Source organism: Rhinatrema bivittatum, chromosome 7 (assembly GCF_901001135.1).
Source record: "Rhinatrema bivittatum chromosome 7, aRhiBiv1.1, whole genome shotgun sequence".
Taxonomy (NCBI): domain Eukaryota; kingdom Metazoa; phylum Chordata; class Amphibia; order Gymnophiona; family Rhinatrematidae; genus Rhinatrema; species Rhinatrema bivittatum.
The window spans coordinates 54936971-54950763 of record NC_042621.1 but is presented as its reverse complement, the minus strand read 5'-3'; the positions used below and the strand labels follow the sequence as shown (position 1 = coordinate 54950763).

The window sequence follows — 13793 nt, the reverse complement described above, 5'->3', positions numbered from 1 at the left end:
ACAGAATTCATACACCTTGAACGAAAAAACATTGTAAAAATTCAAAATCCCATCAAACTTAAAAATGATAAATCAGTGGAGTTAACTGATAAGGCTAGGAACCTAGGAGTAATTATAGACACAGAACTCAGCCTTAAACAACACATATCAATAAAAGTAAGTGAAGGCTATGCCAAACTAATGGTACTTAGGAGACTAAAACCATTGTTAAATCAAGAACACTTTCGTACAGTATTACAAGCACTAATATTTGCTAGCACAGACTACTGTAACACACTTTTACTGGGATTACCATATACTACAATCAGACCGCTGCAAATACTACAAAACTCAGCTGCCAGAATACTGACTGGAAAAAGCAGGAGAGATCATATCACCCAAACACTTGCAGATTTACACTGGCTCCCGATAGAACAAAGAGTACAATTCAAAACACTATGCACAATTCATAAACTGATTAATGACGAAAATGCTGACTGGCTAAACACGGCACTACGATTACATGTCCCCCAAAGAAACCTCAGGTCTGCCAATAAAGCACTGCTAACTATACCTTCAGTCAAAACAGCAAAGCTGACCCAGGTTAGAGAGAGAGCACTATCTTTGGCAGGACCATTACTATGGAACACACTACCACTCGAACTAAGACTAATGAAAGATCTAAAACTCTTCAAGAAAAGCCTAAAAACTTGGCTCTTCAAAAAAGCATTCCACAGTGAAAGCGCTGAATAACAACAAACACAGCTGAAAGTCACCTATAGATACAAAACGAAAAATGGATTTTATTACTCATAATTAAATATTAAATTAAAAACAGGATACACATATATGATTATCCAAACAATCATATAAATGGAACCCAACCTACTTATCAATTAGAGTATATTACTGTACTATGTAACCGTAAATATTGGCACACCATGGCTAACTTATAAACCAAACCTATTTCGTGCCTTAATGTAAACCGTTGTGATGGTACATTGCTAAACGACGGTATAGAAAAGCTTTTAAATAAATAAAATAAAAATATTAAGTTAGATTTCTTGTCTCTTCTGTAACCTGTTTGATTTTCCTACCCAATAAAACAATTCCCATTTATACACATGTTCAATTAGCTTAATCTATGATGTACACCCATTGAAAGTGGGCAGTAATGCCAGTCTTACTGTACAGCCAGTCATGACTTATTTGCATAATCAATGAATTCTGAAGCCTTTACTGTAGTATGTTTTGGGGGTGGGGAGGATTATTATGAGGTCTGTTTATATATAATGTAATTTTACATGTATAGGTAGAAGTTACAACAATTCCATGTGCAGTTTTGATATCTGGATTTTTAGGTTTAATTGCTAACCTTTCCAATCTGTTTTCACAGTTCCAGAAACTAAACTTTAATGCACAGAAACATCCTATTGTTTTGAGTAAAAAAATAGAGCCATGCTCAACACTGGAACAAGCACCACTTTCAGCTGATCTGAAAAAGGTATCCTAAGCACTATTATTTTTATTCATTTTAATGAAACCGACATAGTGGCATGTTTGAGAATGTTGAAGATGACCTATTTTGCTTATTTCTGCAACTTAGGTACCAGTATGCAAATGTCTAGTTCTTTGTCTTTGTGTGCTCTAATATTTAGAGGCTGATTCACTAGTGTTTGTTCCATCTCTGTGTCTATGGAGGAAAATGTTGATAAATCGGATCTTTTGTTCTTTCTCTAAAGTAGCATTTACATAGGTGCCTATTTATACATTCCTGAACGTATAATGCCCACTGCACTATTAATGTCGCTACCAATCCAGACATTTTTATTTTTCATTATTAGTTTTGCTTTTACCAGCTATATGCACACATTTTTGGTAGGGTATAAATTCATGATTTTTTTGTGTCAGGCTTCTTAGTTGACTTTTTCTTTAATTTGAGAGATTTAAGAGAACAAGCCAGATATGGGACCATGCCTGCAAATAAACATGTAGGTGATATATGTGCAGATAGTTTCTGTCAGTATTTCAGTTTTGAGGAACTAGAAGAGACATTGTTGGTTATAGCCTTGTAGGGTTAGGAGCGTTTTCCCCCCATTGATTTATCTCACCTGAAAGGCCAACTATTTAATATATCATTGTTCTCTTAGGCCTGGATTCATCATTCTTCACAGAATGATGAATCCTGCGAAAACGTGGAGCAGGGGGGGCGGGACTGCGAAAGCCCGCAGCCTTCGCACCACGGCGGTGCGATTTCAGTGTCTGCGGGGTGCTGGCTGCTGGCTTTCTCACTAAATAGCACCACCATGAAAGGTGGTGCTATTCGGCGCGCCACTGCTGACGATAACGTTAGTAACGTTATCGCCGGCAGTGAAGCCACTTCCGACTCCGCCCCAATCTAATTTGCATGCTATCGCATGTGAAAAGGGCCTTTTTGCATGCGATATGGCTGTATTGCTTGCGATAAGCCTTTGGAAAATAACCCCTTAGTTTGTAAACAAATCACTGACGAGCTGGAAGCCACTTTTAGTCCTGAGTAGGAGAAACTTTTTTTTCTCTGACCCTCTCTTTGCTTTTTAATTTGAAGATAAAGTTGAGCTAGGTTATGCAGAGCAATACTTAAAAGGTGCATTTTGGATTACTGCTATTATCAAGTTGACTTTGGGAATGGCCTCTGCTATTACTGGCATCAGTAGCATGGGATCTTCTTGGTGTTTGGGTAATTGCCAGGTACTTTTAGCTTGGTTTGGCCATTGTTGGAAACAGGATACTGGGCTTGATGGACCCTTGGTCTGACCCAGTATGGCAATTTCTTATGTTTTATAACATTTAATTTAAACACAAATTGTATCTTTTCTTATGTCATGTCCATTTTTGCAGTTGCTTATCCAGAATGAGATCTTGGGACCTAACCTCACAGAAGCATACTGTTGGCCATCAGTGGCTCAAGGCTACGATTCTGTTGTAATCTCTCCTCATGGGAAGGATCCGATGATATATATTCCCCCAATTCTTACTTATTTGCAGTTGGCATCAGCAGCGCACAAAACTGTGCCCAGTAGAAATGGGGTGAGTCAGAAATATTTTGTTTTATTGGACAATAAAACTGTGCCTTCATTTTAAAAGGGCATTTTAGCCTAATTGAAGTTGACCTGCTTGTAATGCTTCCTTCTCCTCCCACCCCACATTCATAGTGTTATATGCCTCCAGATGGAGGCATTAAATCCATCATTGTTTCCATACTTCCATGCTTTCTAACTTTATTAAAGATCTGATTCTTAAATGTCATAGGATCTTGGAGTGCTGCCAGGAATGTGAACATACGTTCTAACATATACCAAGTTGCAAATCATGGAAAACATGCCTCTCCTATTCAATGTCTTTTTCTTTTGTGGCTGTATAGTACTATATTTTAAACCATAAGGGGGATGGTGCATTTCATCTTGGTCGACATTTGAGCTGACTAAATTGAAATGCCATTTTAATACAGATTTCATTAATTGTGCTTCCAGATTTCAATCTTGAGCTATGTCTTCTTGTCTTCTCTATACTATTCTGTACCATATTGTAAAGACTAGATTTTCAATTAAGATGAAACATTGACAAAAGAACATTCTCTACGCATGTAGTATAATTTACAAAAAATCTTAGATATCAGTAACTTGGTAAAATATTTTTTAAAAATTCTCTCTGCTGTTATACACTACACTGGGCAAATTTCTGGAACTGCTTTTGTGGTATATAAGTGATAAGATTATTCACCTTGACTTTCATTTTGTCACCCTGATGGGTGAGGTCATCAGAGGGCATGAACACAGAATGTTCCAGTTTTTTTCCAGAAAAATGTGAAGGTCCCTCTGGGCATGTACAGCAGTCTCTGCAGCTGCACACCATGCCTCACACTTTCCTCTAAGAGCAACTGATGCATTTTATCACAGACCATTGTAGTTAGCTGGCTCTGTTTGGTCTTTTCAAAGCAGTTCTCTTTCCAAGCAAAAGGGTGCCTTAGTGTTACTTTTCTTTTTCCCTTGGTGTTCCAGTCAACTTTTTAATTGTTTTTGAAGTTCTAACAGGTCTTTCTGGTTATGAACCTCTCTTCTTTTTCCTTCCTCCTTGTATTGTCTGTTTCAGAATTTCCTCTCCATTTTGCTTTTTAAATTTCTTTTTTTTCTGATGATGGCAGAAAATGCCAGTAGCTTAAAAACATGCCCAGATTCTGTTTAAAATATTTCCATAACCAAAAGACCTGTTTACAAGAATCTAGACAAGGATTATGTTGTGTCCCACAGCAGTTATCTGCTCTAGGATGTTGAGGGACATCAAGATCTGTAAGATGAGGCTAGTTGAAGAAAAAGATCTTCATCTGAAGAAAAAGTTTGATTATGTTGATCCAGCACCAAAGGTACCATTGAAGCACTAGGACCAGGGAGCTGCATCAACTGCTGGAGGATTGGAAATGCTGAAGAAGATATCAACACTTGTTGCTGAGGCCTAAAGATAGATCCAAAGAGAGGGGACAAATCTTGTCCCAGCCTGGGCTGAATATTAGCCTCTGAGTACTCAAGGACAGAGTCAAAGAATAATGGTGCCTAAGCCTTCATTGTGCTTCTTCTTTTCATGTCTCTGGGAGCAACTAAAGGGGCCGATGCAATAAAATTTGCGGAAAGCGGGCGCTGACTTTTCAGCGCCCGCTTTCTTAGCACGCACATGGCGCCCGCAAGGGGGGTGTCATGCAGTAAACAAATTAAGGAGTCGCGCTAGCAAGGAGGCGCTAGGGTCGCTAGTGCAACCTTAGCACCGCCTTGCTAATGTGACCCCGCGGTTACCGGCGGTCTGCTGGTTATGAAAACCGACGCTGAGCATATCGGCGTTGGTCTTCAAAGCGGCCGGTAGAGTTTTTTTTTTCCTTTAAAAAAAAAAAAAAAAAAAAGTACAGAAAAGCACATTTATCTTTTTGCATTTGGCGTGAATGAGTAATAGCCTCATTCACATGCATTTGCATGTGATGAGTGCTAACTTGTTCACTCTGCGTCGGACGCGCGTTAAATAGGCACTAATCCCCATAATTGCATTAGGGGGTGGATTAGTGCTTAATTAACCCGTGTCAGACAGCGGGTTAAACAGTGCGCTCGGCTGAGTGCACTGTCTTGCATCGGCCCCAAAGAATGTTCTCCCATCCCTGAAATGGTCGTGTGTGGAAAAAAGCTCTACTTCCCAGTCCCATCCTGTGTTCCCACTGTCAGTCTCTGGAGGTCCAGCTTACATCTTTTGAGTCCCCTTAGAATCCCAAAAGTCAGTCAGTCCTGAGCCCCATAATTTATTTGGATTGACAATTTTTGAGAGAGAAATTCAGAGGCAAATAAGAGGCAGTTGTATAGCACATGAAAAGTGATGGGCAGCGGATGTAGACTGGCTAAGTTCCACCTGGAGCTTTTGTGGAGTATGTACACGCAACATATAAAAGTATGCTTGAAAGTTTTTTTTGTTTTTTTTAATTAGGCTAGTGGCACCCAATGCTATTGGGACTATTTCTATATCTTTCCACCATGTTTTCTTGGTCTCTGCATCTTGAGGTATTTGAGGATCTTTTCTCTCTCCATGCATAGAACAAAATGGCCTCTTGATTCTATTAGCAATGCTGTTTTTGTATTTTTCTCCTTTACCCTGCTGTTCAGGTTTCTTATATTGAGCTTTTTTTATCTTCCTGTGATGAAAGGTTTTTACACAAACCATTGGCCTATAATAATCTCCGGTAGTTGAGACTTTCAGATAATCACAGGATGCTACAAACTGCAGTTTTTAGAACTCCTCCAAATTGTTCATGGTAGAAAATTATATCTTTGCACATTGATCAGGAAGTGCTGAGTTAGAAATAATTTTCTCCTTGTTGGCCAAGGCAATGAAACCTTTCTCACTGTAGGAAGGAGGATTAGGATTTTCTTCCAGGTAGTTCCTGATTCTGAATGAAACTGGAGAATATTGTCTCATTCTAGACCTAAGGGTCTTGAAGAAATATCTCATGAAAAGTTCAGTATGTTTTCCCTGGGTGCCTTATTATCTATACTAAACAAGGAAGAGTGGCTATGCTCGCTGGATTTGATGAAAGCATATACCCATATAGAGACACATCCAGTTCACAGGAAGTATCTCTTATTCTCCATTATTGCATACTATCTTTTTTGCTTCATTCGGCCCCTCTGAGTGTTTCCAAAATGTCTGGCAATAGTAGCCTATTTACAGAGGCTGGGGGTACGTGTATTTCCATAGATGGAGGATTGGCTGATCGAGGGCACATTTCAGGTAAGGAAAGGCAAGTCCATTCACAATTCTGAGTTAAGGTTCATCATCAATTATTTATTTATTTATTTATTTTTATTTTTTTCTATACCGAAATTCCTGTATTAGATACAAATCAGTCCGGTTTACAAAGAACTTGAACTCACCCGGGTCTAGTTTAGCCGGGGCTTTTTACATTGTAACAGTTTTAACATTGAAAGGATTAGATAAACTTTCCATTACAAAGCATTAGAACTTTTACATTTTACATTGAAACGTTGAATCATTGAAACAGTTAAACAAAGCTTAAATAGTTAAATAACCGAACAAATAAACAGAATAAACAAGTAAATAGTTAAATAAATAAAACTAAGTATGATGCTTCAACATAAGTTGGAAACAGATCCTGAGACCCCCACTATACAATATATATACAAAGGTGTGTCTTGAGGTGAAAATAATGGTGATTGCATTAATACAATTAATGATAATGTTGTGGTTGGGGTAGGTTTGGAGCTGAGTAACTTGATGGAGGATTGTCTTGGGACGATGAGCATTGATTAGTGTAGGGGTATAGGTAAAGGAAGGGGTTGTGAAGCCTGGTTGCATTATGAGTCTGGAAATGCTTGTCTGAAGAGCCATGTTTTTAGTTGTTTTTTAAATTCGGTTAGTCTGGGTTCAAGGCGTAGGTCTGGTGGAAGTGCGTTTCATTGGTGAGGACCTGCTGTTGATAGAGCTCTTTTTCTTAATAGCGATTTTGCTGGTGGTGCATACAGAGATCCTTTGTAAGCGCTTCTGATCGGTCTGGAAGATGTGTGGGCTCGCAGTTGTGTATTTAATGTGATGGGCGCGATGTTGTTTATAGCTTTGTGAATGATGGTGAGTGTTTTGAACTGAATCCTGTATTTGATGGGTAGCCAGTGTAGACTGCATAGAACAGGGGTGATATGGTCTCTCTTATTGGTGTTCGTGAGTATTCTGGCAGCGGCGTTCTGGACCATCTGAAGGGGTTTGATGGTGCTAGCGGGGAGTCCAAGAAGGATGGAGTTGCAGTAGTCGAGTTTTGTTAAGATGATGGATTGTAGTACTAGTCGGAAGTCGCTGAAATGAAGAAGAGGTTTTAGGTTTTTGAGGACTTGTAATTTATAAAAGCAGTCCTTTGTAGTGTTTATACATTTTTTTAGGTTTAGCTGGTTGTCCAACCATATTCCTAGGTCTCTGACATCTGTGGCGAAATCCATGTTTAATGTGGAAGATGGTGTAGGGAATGTTGTGTTGATCATGGTGTTGTGAGAGATAATTAGCATCTCTGTTTTGTTAGCATTCAGGACTAGGTTTAGGCTGGAGAGTAGGTTTTGGATTGATTGTAGGCAGTCTTTCCAATGGGTGATGGTTCTTTGAAGGGATTCGGTGATAGGGATAAGTATCTGAATGTCATCCGCAAAGAGGTAATAGGTGAGATTGAGGTTTGAGAGTAAATGGCAAAGGGGGAGGAGGTATACATTGAAGAGTGTTGGTGAGAGTGATGAGCCTTGAGGTACCCCTTGGTCTGACAGGATTGGCTGAGATTCTTTGTTGTTTATCCTGACTTTGTAGAATCTGTTACACAAGAAGGACTTAAACCAGTTGAGAGCTGTACCTCCGATACCTATATTTGCTAATTGGTTTATGAGTATTGTGTGGTTTACCGTATCGAAAGCTGAGGATAGGTCTAGAAGTATCAGTAGGTGTGATTGTTTTTTCTCGAGGTTTAGTAGGAGGGAGTCTGTGAGAGAGAGCAGAAGAGTTTCTGTGTTTCGTGATTTTCGGAAGCCGTACTGAGCTGGAGCGAGAATATTATTTTCTTCGAGGTATTCTGATAGTTGTTTGTTTACTGCTTTTTCCATCAGTTTGGCTATCAGTGGAAGGTTTGCGATGGGCCGGAAGTTAGCTGGGTCTGTCGGTGAGGCGTTAGGTTTCTTCAGTAGGGGTTTGAGAATTGCTAGTTTCAGCTGATTGGGAACTATGCCTTGAGTTAGAGAGGTGTTAATGATTTTCGCTATTGGTTGTGCGATAGTGTTTGGTATGGCGGTGAGTAGGTTTGTTGGTATTGGATCTGATGGGTGAGAGGATGGTTTTATTTTCTTAAGGGTGTTTTCGATCTCTAGTGTCGAGGTAGGTTCGAAGCATTCGAGGCTGAACTTCTGTTGAGGCTGGGATTTGCTTGGGAGGTCGGGTGTGTAGTTAAGGGTGGTAAAGGATCCGGTGAGGTTAGTGATTTTTTCCTTGAAGTAGTTGGCGAGTTCGTTGGCTTTGTCGAGAGCTTGGTGATCTGGAATAGATAGTGGAGGTGGTTTGGTGAGTGATGAGACGTATGAGAAGAGTGCCTTTGGGTCAAAGATGAAATTGTGGATCCTTTTTGAATAGAAATCTTTCTTGGCTTTATGGATGGCATTTCTGTAGGTGTTTAGAGTGGTTTTATAGGATGTGTGAAGTGCGATGGTTGGATTTTTTCTCCAGCTTTGTTCTTTATTTCGTAGATTTTGCTTTAGAGTTTTAAGTTCTGGGGTAAACCACTGTTTTCTGTTGTCTAGTGTGGGTTGTATAGTTTTGATGGTGATTGGGCAAATTTGGTCTGCAATTTTTTTGGTGGCTTTGATCCATGATGTGGTGGCTGTAGTGGCGACAGACAGGTCCAGCTGGTTTAGTTCTTTGGAGCAGATCTCGTTGAGTAGGTCCAGTGGACATGGTTTTCTAAGTTGTATTGTGGTTTTGGTGGAAGATTGTGGTGGGAGGGTTTCTTTTTTTTAGAGTCGTTGATATGATTCTGTGGTCGGACCAGGGAACTAGTGAGCAGGACGGATTGGTGTGTATGGAGAAGCTATCGTTTATGAATATGAGATCCAGCGTATGTCCGCCCTTGTGTGTGGGGTCTTTGACGATTTGTGTAAAACCCAAGTGGCTGAGCGCGGTAAGTACTGTTTCACAGTTTGTGGATTGGGGGTGTGAGTCAACGTGCAAGTTGAAGTCTCCCAATATTATTGTTGGTTTGTCTGAGTTGATGTACTTGGCTATCAGCTCTATGAGAGGTGATGGGTTCGACTCATTACTCCAAGTCTGACCTCCAAGTCTGACCTCAGCTTGACTCCTAAATTGGAATTTATAGGAGCTCTGCTGCACACAGCTCGAGCCATGGCTTGTTTTCCTGCCAACAGAGTCTTGGACTCTGTATCTGCAGTGGATTAAGTTACAATCAATCAGCTAATATTACCTTGGACCATGTTAAGGATGTTGGTTTGATAGCCTTATTAGTACATGTATTACTATTGTATATCTCCATATGAGACATGCCCAATGGAATCAAGTGACTCTAGAGGTAATTTTGTAATAGCTTGCATAAGAAAGTTGGCAAAACATGTATAAGTTACACCAGTTTTCAAAGCAAACTTAAATGCACGTTTGCTTTGAAAATTACCCCATCAAAAGTAACTGTATGCAGGTGTAACTGTATGCAGTTACACCTGCTAAAATATGTGCATAAAGGGCTGATTTTAAAAGCCCTACGCGTGCTGGTCCTATTTTAAAAAGGCCCGGTCCAGGGACGGGGTGAGGGCGTGGCCAGAGGCCTCCAACAGAGCAGCCATTTGCCACTGTGTTGGAGGATCGCGTACAGCAGGCTGCTGGCGTGTGCAACCTGCGCCTGCCTCCAGGCAGGCATAAAAGGTTAGATAATTTGGGGGGGGTGGCTGAGGGGGAAAGGTTAGGGGAAGGGGTGGGAAGGTTGGGTTAGGGGGGAGGGAACGGGGGAAGGCAGCACGACTTGGCGCGCGCAAGGTGCACAATTGTGCACCCCCTTTGCGCGCGCTGACCCCGGATTTTATAACTTGCGCGTGCAAGTTATGAAATTGGGCATACATGTGTGCCTGCCGGGTAGCGCGTGCACATGTACGCCCACGCGCTGCTTTGAAAATTTACCCCAAAGATTTTAGGAAAATATATACATATACTTTTGAAAAGCCAAAAGTGTGTAAGTACAAACCCCTCCCAAACTTCACCCATGGGGTGTGCCTTTGGTAAATCCATATAAACTTATGTGTATCATGGTCAGGCAATTTTACAACAAACCATTTCTGTAAGTAAAGCACTGTTTTGCCCTGGAAATAACTTTGAAAATCAGCCTTCCTGGGACCTATGTACCGGGCAAGCTCAAAGACTCTTGTCTTGGTGCCTTTCCAATTCTAACCCAATCAAGGATATGTCTTTCCAAATTCAGCCTCAATGGTTCTGACAGTGGATGCATACAGTCTGGACTGAGGAGCTCACCTGTTTGGACTTCACACCCAAGGCCTCTAATCTCTCCCAGAAAAAAAATTGCATATCAGCCTCCTAGATTTAAGGGCAATATGTTCTGCTTTAAAAATTCTCAGAAATTAGATGATTTATCAAATGTTACTGATCCCTGACAAACAACCAGATAGTTTGGTCTACTTGAACAAACAAGGGAAAATAGGTTCTCTCCCCCTTTTGTTTGGAAGCGGTCACCCTGTGGAACTAGGCCATCTCATGTGGGATGACTCCAAGAGCCATTTATCTGGCAGGCAAAGATGTTCTGGCAGACCCTCATGAGTGGTCCCTGGATGAAAATATGATAAACATTGTCTTCTCATAAAGGGAAATACTCATGATATATTATGCGACATCTCAGAACAGAATGGTAACCAGCTTTTTGCTCCAGAAGGAGAAGGAAATGTCTTCTTATATGTGTATCCTCCAATAGAGTGGACACACCTAAAGGAGTAGAGAGAAGGAGAAATGATGTAAAAAAGCTCAGGACATGGGCAAAAGTTTGGCAGTTGGGATTTAATGCCAGGAAGTGCAAAGTCATGCATTTGGGGTGCAGAAATCAAAAGGAACTCTTAAGAGATGATGGGGGTGGGGCATGTGCAGAAGACTGATGTGCATAGACGGGAAGCAATATGACAAGGTAGTGGCCAGTGCCAGAGGCATGAGTACTGTGGTCCGTTCCGGAGACCCTGTCGCAAAAAATGAAAGGTAAATTGGACGCAGTCCAGAGAGAGGCAACCGAGATGGTGTGGGGTCTGCATTTTATGAGTCTGAAAGACCTAAATATGTATACCCTGGAGGAGAACAAGGACAGGAGAGATATGATACAGACCTTCAAATACCTAAAAGAAATTAATAATGCTCAAAAATAAAATCTTTTTCCAATGGAAAGAAAGCTGTAGAACTAGGGGTCATGATATGAAATTCTAAGGGGAACAACATCAGGAAATATTGCTTCATGGAAAGGGTGGCGGCTGCATGGAATACCCTCCCAGAAGAGGTGGTGAAGATAAAAACAGTAATGGGATTCAAAAGAGCGTGTGATTTAAACGCAGAAGATCCCTGCTGGCTAAAGGATGGAAATGAAGAAAAGAGTGACCTGATTTAACGGGGGCAAGTTGCAGGGAGCAGCAGTTACTACCCTAAAATAAAAAAAGATAACATTTCCTGAGCAGACTGGATGGTCCATTTCGGGTCTTTTTCTTCCATATTTACTATTTTCTATATTAATACCTCTAGTAGCAAAGATTTTAATAGAAGAAACCAGGGAACAATGATCCTTATAGCTTCTTCTTGGCAGAGGTACATTGGATTTCCAGCTCTGCAGAATTTATCCAATCAAGTAGGAGGTTTTTCCCATTCTACAATTGCAGAACTAAGGGAGTAACTTTCAAATTGGACACAAAAGTGTAAAGTCTATGATGCATTTTACCTGCAGGCTTTTAATCCATTTTCAAAGGGAAAACTTTCCTTTTGAAAACTGATTTGGAAAAAGTACGTGCACAGACCTGCACCTATAATTTGTGTACATTATTTTTCTGGAAAAATATGCATGTGTACTTTCTGAAAGTTTAAAAGTGCATACATAATGGCAAATTCCTCTCCCAGCTCCCTTAATGGGAACCCCTTTATCTGTGCTTAACTGTACAACTTTACAAGCAGATACGGTAAGCAGTTTTCAAAGACTGCGTAAAACATTTGTTTTATGAGTGGAAAGGGCTTTGAAAATCACCCTCAGTGAGACCTTGCTTCAACCCAATCTCCAGTCTCTTGCCATCACAGCTTGGATGTTCCAAGCAAAGTAATTTTTGTTTTTTTGGTCTCTGATCTAGTGTCTTGCATACTTCAGGTCTCTAAGAAGGCAACTACTAGAAGAGAGCTGACCAACTACAGTCCTCAAGAGGCTCAAACAGGTCTAATTTACAGGATATCCAGAGGTACCTTTGTTTTCAGTTTTTATTTTATTTTTGCTAGGAATTTATCAGTATTTATTGTTGTGGATAAGCTGTTTTAGTGGACCCTTGGGCCGGCCTGCGGGAGACTGGAGAGAGATGGGCTATAGTCTCTGCTAGAGGGCAGGCTGGCAGGCCGATACCAGGCAGGCGATGGACGGTGAGCTTCACCCAGGAAGCTGGTGCTCCCCCGGGAGGAGCCCGTAGGAGCCCAGCCGCTTGGGACTTAGGGGATTCACCCTGGAAGCCGGAGCTCCCCCGGGAGGAGCCCGTAGGAGCCCGGCCGCTGGGACTTAGGAGATCACGGAAGCTGGAGCTGAAGCAGGAGGGCAGGGATCCGGAGTCAGGCAGGAACTGAAGCAGGACAGGTACTGGAACCAAGCAAAAGCAAAGGCAGGACTTGGACACAAAAGCGTAGCAAGTCTTAGGCAGGAATGGAGCTGCTAACGCAATAGCATGCTCCGGGGCTCAGAGCAACTGGGAACTGCAAGGAACCCCGTTGCAAGGCAAAGTTCTGGGCTCCGCGGCAGCCTTACATAGGCCACAGCGTCTGACGTCAGGGGTAAGGCAGAGCCTTCAGTGGCAGGAAAAGGCCTTCATAAGCGCGGCTCCTGCGCGCACGCGCGCCTAAGGAGACGGCGTCCAGGAAGGGTTTCTCGGTGGTGTCCCCCCCCCATGGGACGCCGCGAAACAGGCTGCAGGCTCTCTGAGATGGAATGGGACCAAGGAGGTAAGGGCTGGGTTGCGACCGGGACTGTAACAATTTATTACAAGAAAAGAGAAGTCAGTGGAAAAAAAATAACTGCTTATTTTTCTAGATGAATGTCATTTTTGTCCTTGGAATAAACACTGATAAATTCCTGGGAAAAATAGAATAATTGAAAGCAAAGGTTGTTAGATATCCATAGTGAATATGCATGAAATAGATTTGCATTCACTGCTTCCATTATATGCACAGACATCTCATACATATTCATTATGGATATTCTGAAAGCCAGGTCTGTTTGTGGCTCTTGACTCTTACGATTCCAAATGGAAGTTGGTTGTTTTCTAGTGCGAGAAGGAGGCCTTAGACACCTTTTCTGTTCCATACACAAACCCCAAGACTGTCTACTACATACCTCTGAATCATTGCTTAAAATAACCTTGGTAAGGGTTTGAGTACTTTAGGCACATAACACCCTTATATAGAAAGAAAGCTTTTTTTTACAACTTTTAGTTAAAAAAAATTAAAAAAAAAAAAAATCCTTACAGGGATTGCTT

At 41.3% G+C, this 13793-nt stretch overlaps 1 protein-coding gene across 6 annotated transcripts in view; it reads left to right on the top strand.

The window, feature by feature from the left end:
* Window positions 1–13793, top strand: part of TDRD12 (tudor domain containing 12) — a 387684-nt gene that overhangs the window by 126838 nt on the left and 247053 nt on the right. For all 6 annotated transcript variants that reach the window (XM_029608411.1, XM_029608406.1, XM_029608409.1 and 3 more), the window contains 2 exons: window positions 1376–1483; window positions 2860–3048. In XM_029608411.1, coding sequence (XP_029464271.1) covers window positions 1376–1483; window positions 2860–3048 — 297 coding nt within the window. The remainder of the gene's footprint in view (window positions 1–1375; window positions 1484–2859; window positions 3049–13793) is intronic.